Genomic DNA, 13,168 nt, shown 5'->3' on the forward strand with positions numbered 1-13,168 from the left:
TTGTGCAGCAGGCAGCTGCCAGGTGCTACTCCAGGGCGGTGTCTGGCTGTGGCTGCTGATCCCACTTGGGAGACAGGAACACCAGGATTGGTGCAGGCATCAGGCAGGACTGGCAGAACACACAGGACTGGAAGGCACGGCAGGAACGGTAGGACACAGGAGATGTAGGTATGGAAATAAACCAGAAGGAAGGGAGAATGAAGGAACAGGTAGAGCAGCAAGAGATAGCGCAGCAATAAAAGCAAAGCAGAGCAGAACTACAAGGAATGTGGAGAGGAGCTGCAGAAAGAGATTCTTACAGCAACGGGAGCGGAGCAGAGATGAACGGAGCAGAACCGCAAGGAATGCGGAGGGGAGCTGCAGAAAGAGATTCTTACAGCAACGGGAGCGGAGCAGAGAAGAACGGAGCACAACCGCAGGAGTGCGGAACAGAGGTAAAAGCCACAAAGGTACAGAGCAGGCAGAGCTGCAAGAGTGCAGAGTGTAAGCAGACTGAGAACACAAGGAAAGACACAGCAGGGAAGGAAGCCACAGACAAGGAGACAGAGATAAGACTAAGTACAGACAAGGCAATGGAACAAGACACAAGGACAAAGACACAGAGACCAGGATATACTGCCTCCTGGAGGGCGGAAAACAAGACCAAGGCAAAAATACAGAGTAGAGCCTCCAGCGAGGGAGTAACATAGAGCAAGGCCAGGCAAACTCAGAAGCAAAACACTAACTGAGCTAACACATTGCACAGGCCCAGAACACTGGGTGGAGCTGCACTATATACTGGAGGCCTCTTGGTAATTGGTCAGGAACAGATTGGACAGATGCACCTGATTCCTATAAGAACCAGAGAGTTCAGGCGCCGCCCCACTATACACACAGCCAGGAAGCATGCAGGGAGCAGAGGCACAGAACATGGAGCTGGCATAAAACAGAAACCACATCATGGCCTGGAGCAGTGGGTAAGATAGTGTGAGAGATGAGAGGCCATGCCGTGATGCCAGCAGAGTTGTTACATGTATTAGTAAGAGTAGGGATCGGGGGTGCGATGTAGTCCATGTATTAGTAAGAGTAGGGATCAGGGGTGCAATGTAGTCCATGTATTAGTAAGAGTAGGGATCGGGGGTGCGATGTAGTCCATGTATTAGCAAAAGTAGGGATCGGGGGCGCGACAGTCCATGTATTAGCAAGAGCAGGGATCAGGGGTGCGACAGTCCATGTATTAGTAAGAGTAGGGATCAGGGGTGCGACAGTCAGTGTATTAGTAAGAGTAGGGATCAGGGGTGCGACATAGTCCGTGTATTAATAAGAGTAGGGATCAGGGGTGCGACATAGTCCGTGTATTAGTAAGAGTAGGGATCAGGGGTGCGATGTAGTCCATGTATTAGTAAGAGTAGGGATCAGGGGTGCGATGTAGTCCATGTATTAGTAAGAGTAGGGATCAGGGGTGCGATGTAGTCCATGTATTAGTAAGAGTAGGGATCAGGGGTGCAATGTAGTCCATGTATTAGTAAGAGTAGGGATCGGGGGTGCGACATAGTCCATGTATTAGTAAGACTAGGGATCGGGGGTGCGACAGTCCATGTATTAGTAAGAGTAGGGATCAGGGGTGCGATGTAGTCCATGTATTAGTAAGGGTAGGGATCAGGGGTGCAATGTAGTCCATGTATTAGTAAGAGTAGGGATCAGGGGTGCGATGTAGCTCATGTATTAGTAAGGGTAGGGATCAGGGGTGCGATGTAGTCCATGTATTAGTAAGACTAGGGATCGGGGGTGCGACATAGTCCATGTATTAGTAAGACTAGGGATCGGGGGTGCGACAGTCCATGTATTACTAAGAGTAGGGATCAGGGGTGCGATGTAGTCCATGTATTAGTAAGGGTAGGGATCAGGGGTGCAATGTAGTCCATGTATTACTAAGAGTAGGGATCAGGGGTGCGATGTAGTCCATGTATTAGTAAGGGTAGGGATCAGGGGTGCAATGTAGTCCATGTATTAGTAAGAGTAGGGATCAGGGGTGCGATGTAGTCCATGTATTAGTAAGACTAGGGATCAGGGGTGCGATGTAGTCCATGTATTAGTAAGAGTAGGGATCAGGGGTGCGACAGTCCATGTATTAGTAAGAGTAGGGATCAGGGGTGCGATGTAGTCCATGTATTAGTAAGAGTAGGGATCAGGGGTGCGATGTAGTCCATGTATAGTAAGAGTAGGGATCAGGGGTGCGATGTAGTCCATGTATTAGTAAGAGTAGGGATCTGGGCGTGCAATGTAGTCCATGTATTAGTAAGAGTAGGGATCAGGGGTGCGACAGTCCATGTATTAGTAAGAGTAGGGATCGGGCGTGCGATGTAGTCCATGTATTAGTAAGAGTAGGGATCTGGGCGTGCGATGTAGTCCATGTATTAGTAAGAGTAGGGATCAGGGGAGCGATGTAGTCCATGTATTAGTAAGAGTAGGGATCAGGGGTGCGATGTAGTCCATGTATTCGTGGGGATCAGGGGTGCGATGTAGTCCATGTATTAGTAAGAGTAGGGATCAGGGGTGCGATGTAGTCCATGTATTAGTAAGAGTAGGGATCAGGGGTGCGATGTAGTCCATGTATTCGTGGGGATCAGGGGTGCGATGTAGTCCATGTATTAGTAAGAGTAGTGATCTGGGGGGGCAATGTAGTCCATGTATAGTAAGAGTAGGGAACAGGGGTGCGATGTAGTCCATGTATTAGTAAGAGTAGGGATCAGGGGTGCGATGTAGTCCATGTATTAGTAAGAGTAGGGATCAGGGGTGCGATGTACTCCATGTATTAGTAAGAGTAGGGATCGGGGGTGCGATGTAGTCCATGTATTAGTAAGAGTAGGGATCAGGGGTGCGATGTAGTCCATGTATTAGTAAGAGTAGGGATCAGGGGTGCGATGTAGTCCATGTATTAGTAAGAGTAGGGATCAGGGGTGCGATGTAGTCCATGTATTAGTAAGAGTAGGGATTAGGGGTGTGCAGAGGGTAGACGTGCGAGGGTAGACGGGCGGCAGCATTTTGACAGTGCGCGCTCTGAGAAGTGAGAATTGGCCAATCACCAGGGAGAGGCCCCATTAGGAGGCGGTAACCGTGCGCCAGAGTCTTGGCCCCGCCCGGCTGCAGGAAGCCTCTTCATGTGCATATGAATTACAAGCCGTTTTCTCAGGAAGTGCGCCATGACAGCGGCAGTGCCGGTGTGCTTTTTAGGTACTGCCCCTTTAAAATGCATTTTGGGGAAAACAGACTCACTTTAAGAGGCTACAACTTTAGAATCCCCAGATTCAGGGAAACTTTCCCGTCAACCCCTGCAGGTCATCACCAGGCACCATGGGCAGGGCCTGCTGGGAGGGACTCACCTTAGGGGCCCCAATGGCTTTAGAATGAGCCTCCTGCAACTCGGCCAGAGCACGATCCAAGTCCTGAGCGTTAACAGGGAAACCAGCAGCCAATAGGCCGTCCTCTTCCTCCTCCGACAGAACACTGCAGAGGTAACAGAATGAGGGCAAACAGAAGAAAGGGAAGAGACACAAAGGGTGGAGTCAGCAGAGAAGGGGAGGAGCCAGAGAAACCAGCAGCCAATAGGCCGTCCTCTTCCTCCTCCGACAGAACACTGCAGAGGTAACAGAATGAGGGCAAACAGAAGAAAGGGAAGAGACACAAAGGGTGGAGTCAGCAGAGAAGGGGAGGAGCCAGAGAAACCAGCAGCCAATAGGCCGTCCTCTTCCTCCTCCGACAGAACACTGCAGAGGTAACAGAATGAGGGCAAACAGAAGAAAGGGAAGAGACACAAAGGGTGGAGTCAGCAGAGAAGGGGAGGAGCCAGAGAAACCAGCAGCCAATAGGCCGTCCTCTTCCTCCTCCCACAGAACACTGCAGAGGTAACAGAATGAGGGCAAACAGAAGAAAGGGAAGAGACACAAAGGGTGGAGTCAGCAGAGAAGGGGAGGAGCCAGAGAAATCAGCAGCCAATAGGCCGTCCTCTTCCTCCTCCGACAGAACACTGCAGAGGTAACAGAATGAGGGCAAACAGAAGAAAGGGAAGAGACACAAAGGGTGGAGTCAGCAGAGAAGGGGAGGAGCCAGAGAAATCAGCAGCCAATAGGCCGTCCTCTTCCTCCTCCGACAGAACACTGCAGAGGTAAGAGAATGAGGGCAAACAGAAGAGAAGGGACACAAAGGGTGGAGTCAGCAGAGAAGGGGAGGAGCCAGAGAAACCAGCAGCCAATAGGCCGTCCTCTTCCTCCTCCGACAGAACACTGCAGAGGTAACAGAATGAGGGCAAACAGAAGAAAGGGAAGAGACACAAAGGGTGGAGTCAGCAGAGAAGGGGAGGAGCCAGAGAAACCAGCAGCCAATAGGCCGTCCTCTTCCTCCTCCGACAGAACACTGCAGAGGTAACAGAATGAGGGCAAACAGAAGAAAGGGAAGAGACACAAAGGGTGGAGTCAGCAGAGAAGGGGAGGAGCCAGAGAAACCAGCAGCCAATAGGCCGTCCTCTTCCTCCTCCGACAGAACACTGCAGAGATAACAGTGAGGGCAAACAGAAGAAAGGGAAGGGACAGAAAGGGTGGAGTCAGCAGAGAAGGGGAGGAGCCAGAGAAACCAGCAGCCAATAGGCCGTCCTCTTCCTCCTCCGACAGAACACTGCAGAGGTAACAGTGAGGGCAAACAGAAGAAAGGGAAGAGAAAGGGTGGGGTCAGCAGAGAAGGGGAGGAGCCAGAGAAACCAGCAGCCAATAGGCCGTCCTCTTCCTCCTCCGACAGAACACTGCAGAGGTAACAGAGTGAGGGCAAACAGAAGAAAGGGAAGAGACACAAAGGGTGGAGTCAGCAGAGAAGGGGAGGAGCCAGAGAAACCAGCAGCCAATAGGCCGTCCTCTTCCTCCTCCGACAGAACACTGCAGAGGTAACAGAATGAGGGCAAACAGAAGAAAGGGAAGAGACACAAAGGGTGGAGTCAGCAGAGAAGGGGAGGAGCCAGAGAAACCAGCAGCCAATAGGCCGTCCTCTTCCTCCTCCGACAGAACACTGCAGAGATAACAGTGAGGGCAAACAGAAGAAAGGGAAGGGACAGAAAGGGTGGAGTCAGCAGAGAAGGGGAGGAGCCAGAGAAACCAGCAGCCAATAGGCCGTCCTCTTCCTCCTCCGACAGAACACTGCAGAGGTAACAGTGAGGGCAAACAGAAGAAAGGGAAGAGAAAGGGTGGGGTCAGCAGAGAAGGGGAGGAGCCAGAGAAACCAGCAGCCAATAGGCCGTCCTCTTCCTCCTCCCACAGAACACTGCAGAGGTAACAGTGAGGGCAAACAGAAGAAAGGGAAGAGAAAGGGTGGGGTCAGCAGAGAAGGGGAGGAGCCAGAGAAGCCAGGGTCATTCCATATCAAGCGTTCCAAATATGAATATTTTATTTACCTTACGTCTTTAGATTTTTTTTATTTTTTGTTTTTATGAAGTACAACTTTAGTTAATTACAAATTAAAAGTTTTCAATTTTTTTCTTCATCGGTTAATTTTTTACAGATTTCTAAAGTTTCATAAAAGCGCAGATTTTGGCCTGGTATGGCTTTACATTTTTTATCATATCTCGGGCTAGAATTAAGATAAAGAGGTGGGAGATGCATCATTTTTCTCAGAACGGTACCGGCTTTCGTTTGATAGGTCACAAGACTATGTTTGTTTATATTTTGTTTTGGAGAAATCAAATTCAAAATTTTGATGCGCAATTCTGAAAAAAACGTATTTTTTAAAATCGTGAAAACATGCATGTGTGTTACTTGTGTCCTTGTTTATATTTGTGCAGGGATTCAACTTGGGACCTATCACATTTGTATTTTTTTTTAAGCCTTGAATCATCTGATTTTATGTCTGTGTGAGTTTCTTCCTTTTTTCTTTTCAAATTACAACTTATTGCATTCAACATTTATATGTAACAATAAAGAAACACAAAAAACAAATACCGAAGAGCCAGAATAAATCCATCCTAATCATAACACAACTGGCTCAGCATTTTCCACCTGAATTCATTGAACAAGCCAAAAGATAAAAGGCGATCACATCCTCAGGTGTGATATTCTAAATACAGTCTGATCCTAATTATATGTTACAAACGAGATAAGAAGAACCAATATTTCTACCACCTATTTATACATATATATCACTAAACCTGTCATTTCTGAAGTGTTTAAGAAGAATAGTCCAGTAGTTAAATCCTCGTTCTATAAAATATGAACTAATCAGACAATTAATAGTAGGTTTTTACACTGGCCTGTTATCATCAGTGTGTCCCTTCTAGTGGGTGATCTTGTCCATCAGCGCTCACCAGCAATGGCCGTCTCCTTCTGTGTCACTATGTGCGGCTGTCATGGTGTCCGGCTCCACCTGAGTTATATCTGATTTTTGTAACTTTTAGGCCATGTTCACACGCTGCGGGTTCCTCTGCGGGTTAATCCCGCAGCGGAATTGAAAATCTGCAGGGCAAAACCGCTGCGGTTATCCCTGCAGATTTATCGCGGTTTGTTCCGCGGTTTCCGCTGCGGGATTACTGCTGTACTATTGATGCTGCATATGCAGCAATATGCAGCATCAATAGTAATGTAAAAAATAATAAAAATTGGCTATACTCACCCTCTGACGTCGCGATCTCCCCGGCGCTGCACGCGGCTGTGCTGACAAGGACCTTCGAGACGTCATGGTCATGTGACCGCGACGTCACCACAGGTCCTGTTCGGCACAGCAAACCGAAGACCGGACGCCGCGGGCAGCGCTGTGAGGTGAGTATAGCATGATTTTTTATTTTAATTTTTTTTTTACACCCAAATATGGTTCCCAGGGCCTGGAGGAGAGTCTCCTCTCCTCCACCCCGGGTACCACCCGCACATTATCCGCTTAACTTCCCGCAACGTGGGCACAGCCCCATGCGGGAAGTTAGCGGTTCAATGCATTTCTATGGGTGCAGAATCGCTGCGATTCTGCACCAAGAAGTGACATGCTCCTTTTTTTCTGCAGAAAATCAGCGCGGATTTTCCACAGAAAAAAAGGATTGTCGGCACAGCGGGTTTTGTTTTCCATTAGGTTACATTGTACTGTAACCTACATGGAAAAAGGATGCGGACCCGCAGCTGCAAAACAGCTGCGGGTCCGCAGCAAAACCCGCAGCGTGTGAACATAGCCTTACAATGTCTGGTTTCCTTGGATACACAAAGGACGGTGCTGGACCAGAAGGTGCAGAAAAGTCACTTCTACGCCTTCATTTTCCCAATCTTTGGAGAGTCCAGTAGCCGCCACCAGCGCCGATCACATTCACCAGTTATGTCATCCATTGCCGATCTTGTGCCGCCTTCTACCACGTCATGGACGTCACGGTCTTTATTTCCACTACATGGGATGACAGTCCTGTATTGCTGAGTCCCTGTAACCGATGTTATAACAAACTCTCCTCCTCCCCGTAGTCCTGGTTCGTACAATACATGAACTGGATGTTAGGAATATTTTTCTCCCACCATTGGAGGAGTTTCCTCGGTGATAAGATTTGGTGTGAACGTGGCCTCTGGAGCTGCCGGCCGGTCATCTGCTCTGCAGTCACTGTCTACCCCTGGTCATAATCTAACAAACTGTCCTCCTCCTCCCCGTAGTCCTGGTTCGTACAATACATGAACTGGATGTTAGGAATATGTTTCTCCCTCCATTGGAGGAGTTTCCTCGGTGATAAGATTTGGTGTGAACGTGGCCTCTGGAGCTGCCGGCCGGTCATCTGCTCTGCAGTCACTGTCTACCCCTGGTCATAATCTAACAAACTGTCCTCCTCCTCCCCGTAGTCCTGGTTCGTACAATACATGAACTGGATGTTAGGAATATGTTTCTCCCTCCATTTGAGGAGTTTCCTCGGTGATAAGATTTGGTGTGAATGTGGCCTCTGGAGCTGCCGGCCGGTCATCTGCTCTGCAGTCACTGTCTGCCCCTGGTCATAATCTAACAAACTCTCCTCCTCCTCCCCGTAGTCCTGGTTCGTACAATACATGAACTGGATGTTAGGAATATTTTTCTCCCACCATTGGAGGAGTTTCCTCGGTGATAAGATTTGGTGTGAACGTGGCCTCTGGAGCTGCCGGCCGGTCATCTGCTCTGCAGTCACTGTCTACCCCTGGTCATCCTCAGCCCTAACAAAGCTTCTCCTCTGTCCTCTCCTGCTTCTATAATAAAATAATACAGGAATATCTAACAATCCTGGATTATTTGGTAACTATAGACCCCACACTTCTACACCACAGGCTGAACAGATCTGAGATCAAGATTTTTGAACTGACACTGTAATAGTTTTATTTTTTAAAATATGATCCCATCATGATCCCAGCTTGAATTTTGGTACAGATGTGAATAGGAGCATAGCAGGCACATGTGCAGTTTGTGAAATTTTGAAATTTTAACGTTTTTTTTTCAGAAATGCGTTTTAAAGTTTTGCGCTTGCGTTCGCATAGGTAAATTATTATCCAAGATACTCTTGTGACATATCTGGTGAAAGCCTGTACTGTTCTGAATAGAATGGTGTTTATTTTGTTTCTCTCTCTCTTTTCTAGCCTGAGTTATGAGGAGACATGTAAGGGCAGGCAACACCGAAATTCACACTTTTTCAAAACTTTGAAAATTAACAAAAAATAAATAAATTTCTGGAATTTTTTTCCTCACATTTTGCATTCTCTGACACTATTAGCAAATAACAAAATCTGAAAAGAATTAAAAATATCGAGGTAAAAATCATTGGTTCACTTGACATGGAATGACCCACCAGCAGCCAATGGGCCGTCCTCTTCCTCCTCCGACAACACTGCAGAGGTAACAGAGTGAGGGCAAACAGAGGAAAGGGAAGAGACAGAAAGGGTGGAGTCAGCAGAGAAGGGGAGGAGCCAGAGAAAGCAGCAGCCAATAGGCCGTCCTCCTCCTCCTACCACAAAAAGCTACAGATAGAGGGAGGGCACAGAGCAGGGGGAGAGGGCTGAGATGGGAGTGGTCAGAGCCAAGAAAGGGAGGAGCCAGAGAAAACATTATGCAGTGAGGATGGGAATGAGGAGCCAGAAGAGGTCCAGAGGTCCAGGTAACAGAAGTAAAAACAAGATGATGAAATCCAGAACAAGGGCAAAGGAGAAGGGGGACGAACCAGGAACTGCGGATTCTGGTGCAGGAGATGCGTCCAGCTCTTGACAGCAAAGCACAGAGATCCCCAACCACAAAGCCCTGCGGAGGAGAGAAGGACAGAGGTCACAGAAGAGCCGACCACTACCAGGATCTGCCGGCAGCTGGGATTGTGGTCTGTGGTCACACTACAGCATCAGGTTATTGATGCATGCCTCCAGCGCTCCAGGCGCCTGCCTCCAGCGCTCCAGGCGCCTGCCTCCAGCGCTCCAGGCGCCTGCCTCCAGCGCTCCAGGCGCCTGCCTCCAGCGCTCCAGGCGCCTGCCTCCAGCGCTCCAGGCGCCTGCCTCCAGCGCTCCAGGCGCCTGCCTCCAGCGCTCCAGGCGCCTGCCTCCAGCGCTCCAGGCGCCTGTTTGGGGGAACAGTCAGCACAAAACTCACCGCAGTGCTGCTCGCCAGGCGAGCAAGGTCCACATCTCTGCTAAGCGGCAGCGGGGCAGACAGCACAGTGAGAAGGGACAGACGCTGCTCTTCTGTGGGGACATTCAGGCAAACCTCATGAAGAAAGCAAGACTGAAGATCCAGAGGAACCTCCTGTGCCCGAGAGGTAGTGGCGACCACCAGGAAGGGCAGCTCTCTGTGGAGACACAGCCGGTATGAGGGGTGCTATAAAGATGCAACTCATGATCTGGAATCAGACATACAGTTTTGAGTGACTGGTCCCATGAAGAAGGCTGCACAGAGCAGAGATGACTCGTGTGTCTTCTCCAGATCCATCTCTGTCCTTCCCCAGCAGATCCAGGTGGCAGAGTAGGAGGACGCAGGCTCCACAATCTTGGGCGTGAGAGAAGACGGAGTGCAGGCGTGCGATGCTGCTGGCGCTGCTGTCCCGGCAAAGTCTTGCACACTCAACCTAGAAAGCACATGGAGAGTCTTATGGACAGGATCGGAGGACGTTTTGGAGAACCTCCGACAGACACCCACCTGGTACAGGTGTAAATTCAGGCGACTACAGGTGGCTCGCACCACTGTGGTCTTACCACTGCCTTTAGGACCAGTGAGTAGAACACGACCTCCCTCTCCAAGAACATCACTTCTGTGACGGGATGATACTCTGTTAACAGGTTGTAGGGTGGAGAAAAGCGTCACAGCGTATGAGAACTTACGTCCTCTGCAGATGAGGCAGGAGAATCCGACATAAGTCATCCACCGTGTGTGAGAGGCCAGCCGGGAACATACTGCTCCAGAACACATGACCGTCACGGGATGGAAAGGAGGGGACAAAGCTACATACACTGCCCACCTGTGATAGGATACTAAAGGTCAGTGTGAGGAGACACCCAGCATCCGATAGTGGCCATCAGTCAGCCAGCTGAGCCGATCCCAGCTGACAGCGTCATACATAGCACCCACACGTTCTCTTTATTTGTACCTGATAGAGTGTGCTGTGAATGCTGTCTGCTATGTAGCCATCACTGCCATGCTCTCCATCAATTTTCTGCACCTTAAAGTAGAGATCAGGAAACCTGGAGGTTGAAACAGCAAATCCGTGCTGTGATGATGAAATTTCCAAAAGAAAATACTAAAAAAAAAAGCACCTGAAGTTTTCATACACCTGACAAACAAGCACTCGATTGCCCAGACCCAGGCTTACATACACCTGACAAACAAGCACTCGAGGACCCAGACCCAGGCTTACGTACACCTGACAAGCACTCGAGGACCCAGACCCAGGCTTACATACACCTGACAAGCACTCGAGGACCCAGACCCAGGCTTACGTACACCTGACAAACAAGCACTCGAGGACCCAGACCCAGGCTTACGTACACCTGACAAGCACTCGAGGACCCAGACCCAGGCTTACGTACACCTGACAAACAAGCACTCGAGGACCCAGACCCAGGCTTACGTACACCTGACAAGCACTCGAGGACCCAGACCCAGGCTTACATACACCTGACAAACAAGCACTCGAGGACCCAGACCCAGGCTTACATACACCTGACAAGCACTCGAGGACCCAGACCCAGGCTTACGTACACCTGACAAGCACTCGAGGACCCAGACCCAGGCTTACATACACCTGACAAACAAGCACTCGAGGACCCAGACCCAGGCTTACATACACCTGACAAGCACTCGAGGACCCAGACCCAGGCTTACGTACACCTGACAAGCACTCGAGGACCCAGACCCAGGCTTACATACACCTGACAAGCACTCGAGGACCCAGACCCAGGCTTACGTACACCTGACAAACAAGCACTCGAGGACCCAGACCCAGGCTTACGTACACCTGACAAGCACTCGAGGACCCAGACCCAGGCTTACATACACCTGACAAGCACTCGAGTGCCCAGACCCAGGCTTACGTACACATGACAAGCACTCGAGGACCCAGACCCAGGCTTACGTACACCTGACAAACAAGCACTCGAGGACCCAGACCCAGGCTTACGTACACCTGACAAGCACTCGAGGACCCAGACCCAGGCTTACGTACACCTGACAAGCACTCGAGGACCCAGACCCAGGCTTACATACACCTGACAAACAAGCACTCGAGGACCCAGACCCAGGCTTACGTACACCTGACAAGCACTCGAGGACCCAGACCCAGGCTTACATACACCTGACAAACAAGCACTCGAGGACCCAGACCCAGGCTTACATACACCTGACAAGCACTCGAGGACCCAGACCCAGGCTTACATACACCTGACAAGCACTCGAGGACCCAGACCCACGTACACCTGACAAACAAGCACTCGAGGACCCAGACCCAGGCTTACGTACACCTGACAAACAAGCACTCGAGGACCCAGACCCAGGCTTACGTACACCTGACAAACAAGCACTCGAGGACCCAGACCCAGGCTTACGTACACCTGACAAACAAGCACTCGAGGACCCAGACCCAGGCTTACGTACACCTGACAAGCACTCGAGGACCCAGACCCAGGCTTACGTACACCTGACAAGCACTCGAGGACCCAGACCCAGGCTTACATACACCTGACAAACAAGCACTCGAGGACCCAGACCCAGGCTTACGTACACCTGACAAGCACTCGAGGACCCAGACCCAGGCTTACATACACCTGACAAGCACTCGAGGACCCAGACCCAGGCTTACGTACACCTGACAAGCACTCGAGGACCCAGACCCAGGCTTACATACACCTGACAAACAAGCACTCGAGGACCCAGACCCAGGCTTACGTACACCTGACAAGCACTCGAGGACCCAGACCCAGGCTTACGTACACCTGACAAACAAGCACTCGAGGACCCAGACCCAGGCTTACGTACACCTGACAAGCACTCGAGGACCCAGACCCAGGCTTACATACACCTGACAAACAAGCACTCGAGGACCCAGACCCAGGCTTACATACACCTGACAAGCACTCGAGGACCCAGACCCAGGCTTACGTACACCTGACAAGCACTCGAGGACCCAGACCCAGGCTTACATACACCTGACAAGCACTCGAGGACCCAGACCCAGGCTTACGTACACCTGACAAACAAGCACTCGAGGACCCAGACCCAGGCTTACGTACACCTGACAAGCACTCGAGGACCCAGACCCAGGCTTACATACACCTGACAAGCACTCGAGTGCCCAGACCCAGGCTTACGTACACATGACAAGCACTCGAGGACCCAGACCCAGGCTTACGTACACCTGACAAGCACTCGAGGACCCAGACCCAGGCTTACGTACACCTGACAAGCACTCGAGGACCCAGACCCAGGCTTACATACACCTGACAAACAAGCACTCGAGGACCCAGACCCAGGCTTACGTACACCTGACAAGCACTCGAGGACCCAGACCCAGGCTTACATACACCTGACAAACAAGCACTCGAGGACCCAGACCCAGGCTTACATACACCTGACAAGCACTCGAGGACCCAGACCCAGGCTTACGTACACCTGACAAGCACTCGAGGACCCAGACCCAGGCTAACATACACCTGACAAGCACTCGAGGACCCAGACCCAGGCTTACGTACACCTGACAAAC

The 13,168-nt window shown here is 50.6% G+C and overlaps 1 protein-coding gene across 3 annotated transcripts in view; it reads right to left on the reverse strand.

The window, feature by feature from the left end:
* Window positions 1–13,168, reverse strand: part of PEX6 (peroxisomal biogenesis factor 6) — an 86,270-nt gene that overhangs the window by 46,990 nt on the left and 26,112 nt on the right. Inside the window, exons 4-10 of one of the 3 annotated variants that reach the window (XM_077281869.1) lie at window positions 10,562–10,655; window positions 10,296–10,432; window positions 10,114–10,222; window positions 9,834–10,042; window positions 9,571–9,766; window positions 9,155–9,231; window positions 3,363–3,486 (exon numbers count right to left, since the gene is read on the reverse strand). In XM_077281869.1, coding sequence (XP_077137984.1) covers window positions 3,363–3,486; window positions 9,155–9,231; window positions 9,571–9,766; window positions 9,834–10,042; window positions 10,114–10,222; window positions 10,296–10,432; window positions 10,562–10,655 — 946 coding nt within the window. Of the gene's footprint in view, window positions 1–3,362; window positions 3,487–4,883; window positions 5,163–9,154; window positions 9,232–9,570; window positions 9,767–9,833; window positions 10,043–10,113; window positions 10,226–10,295; window positions 10,433–10,561; window positions 10,656–13,168 lie in introns of those variants that run through there. The other 2 variants (XM_077281868.1, XM_077281870.1) reach the window with 2 other exon arrangements.

Source organism: Ranitomeya variabilis, chromosome 2 (assembly GCF_051348905.1).
Source record: "Ranitomeya variabilis isolate aRanVar5 chromosome 2, aRanVar5.hap1, whole genome shotgun sequence".
In the NCBI taxonomy this organism is placed as follows: Eukaryota; Metazoa; Chordata; class Amphibia; order Anura; family Dendrobatidae; genus Ranitomeya; species Ranitomeya variabilis.